Source organism: Egretta garzetta, unplaced genomic scaffold (genome assembly GCF_000687185.1).
Source record: "Egretta garzetta isolate BGI_Z169 unplaced genomic scaffold, ASM68718v1 scaffold598, whole genome shotgun sequence".
Classification (NCBI taxonomy): Eukaryota; Metazoa; Chordata; class Aves; order Pelecaniformes; family Ardeidae; genus Egretta; species Egretta garzetta.
Genome location: NW_009260621.1, coordinates 2,978,065 through 2,978,603, shown reverse-complemented (window position 1 = coordinate 2,978,603; position 539 = coordinate 2,978,065). Strand labels below are relative to the sequence as shown.

The following is a 539-nucleotide window of genomic DNA, read 5'->3' as shown; positions in this document are numbered from 1 at the left end:
CGTATCTGTCTGTAGTTTTCCACATATAGTAATACTCTATTATGCTTGTTAAGGACTTCCATGGGAGCTAGGGACATAAAGGAAAAGCAGCAGTTATTGCAGGGAGCTGGCACACAGCCTCACTGAAATTCACAGGATTCCTTTGACAGACAGTTTATAGCAGAGTCTTGCAACTACTAACCCTCCTCACAAAAAAAGACAGTCAGTGTCTGAATCTCCTAAGGGCATTAGATACACATGGGACCCATGTTAAATTAAATGCCCTTTCAAAAAATAGTGCTTTCAGTGTAGAAGTAGAGCAGGTTACAGGTAAATCTTCATGCCGCATTGGCTCCACAGCAAACCGTTCAAGAGAGGGACAACATGGAAGGGAGCCCACTGGCTCAGACTCTCTCTGCTTGAGCAGCAAAGACTCGAGCAAGAGCCACAACCACAGTATCACAGTTCTGATTTGCTTGGCTTCTATGAAGCTGGCCCATTTAAAAGAAAAAAAAAAAAAAAAAAAAAGAAGTAACACCAAAAAACCTTTTGCCCTGTCA

General features: G+C 42.3%; 1 protein-coding gene across 1 annotated transcript in view; it reads right to left on the bottom strand.

Annotated features, from left to right (window-relative positions):
• Window positions 1-539, bottom strand: part of MTA1 (metastasis associated 1) — an 86,040-nt gene that overhangs the window by 44,639 nt on the left and 40,862 nt on the right. The window contains exon 10 of the mRNA XM_035900764.1: window positions 1-67. Coding sequence (XP_035756657.1) covers window positions 1-67 — 67 coding nt within the window. The remainder of the gene's footprint in view (window positions 68-539) is intronic.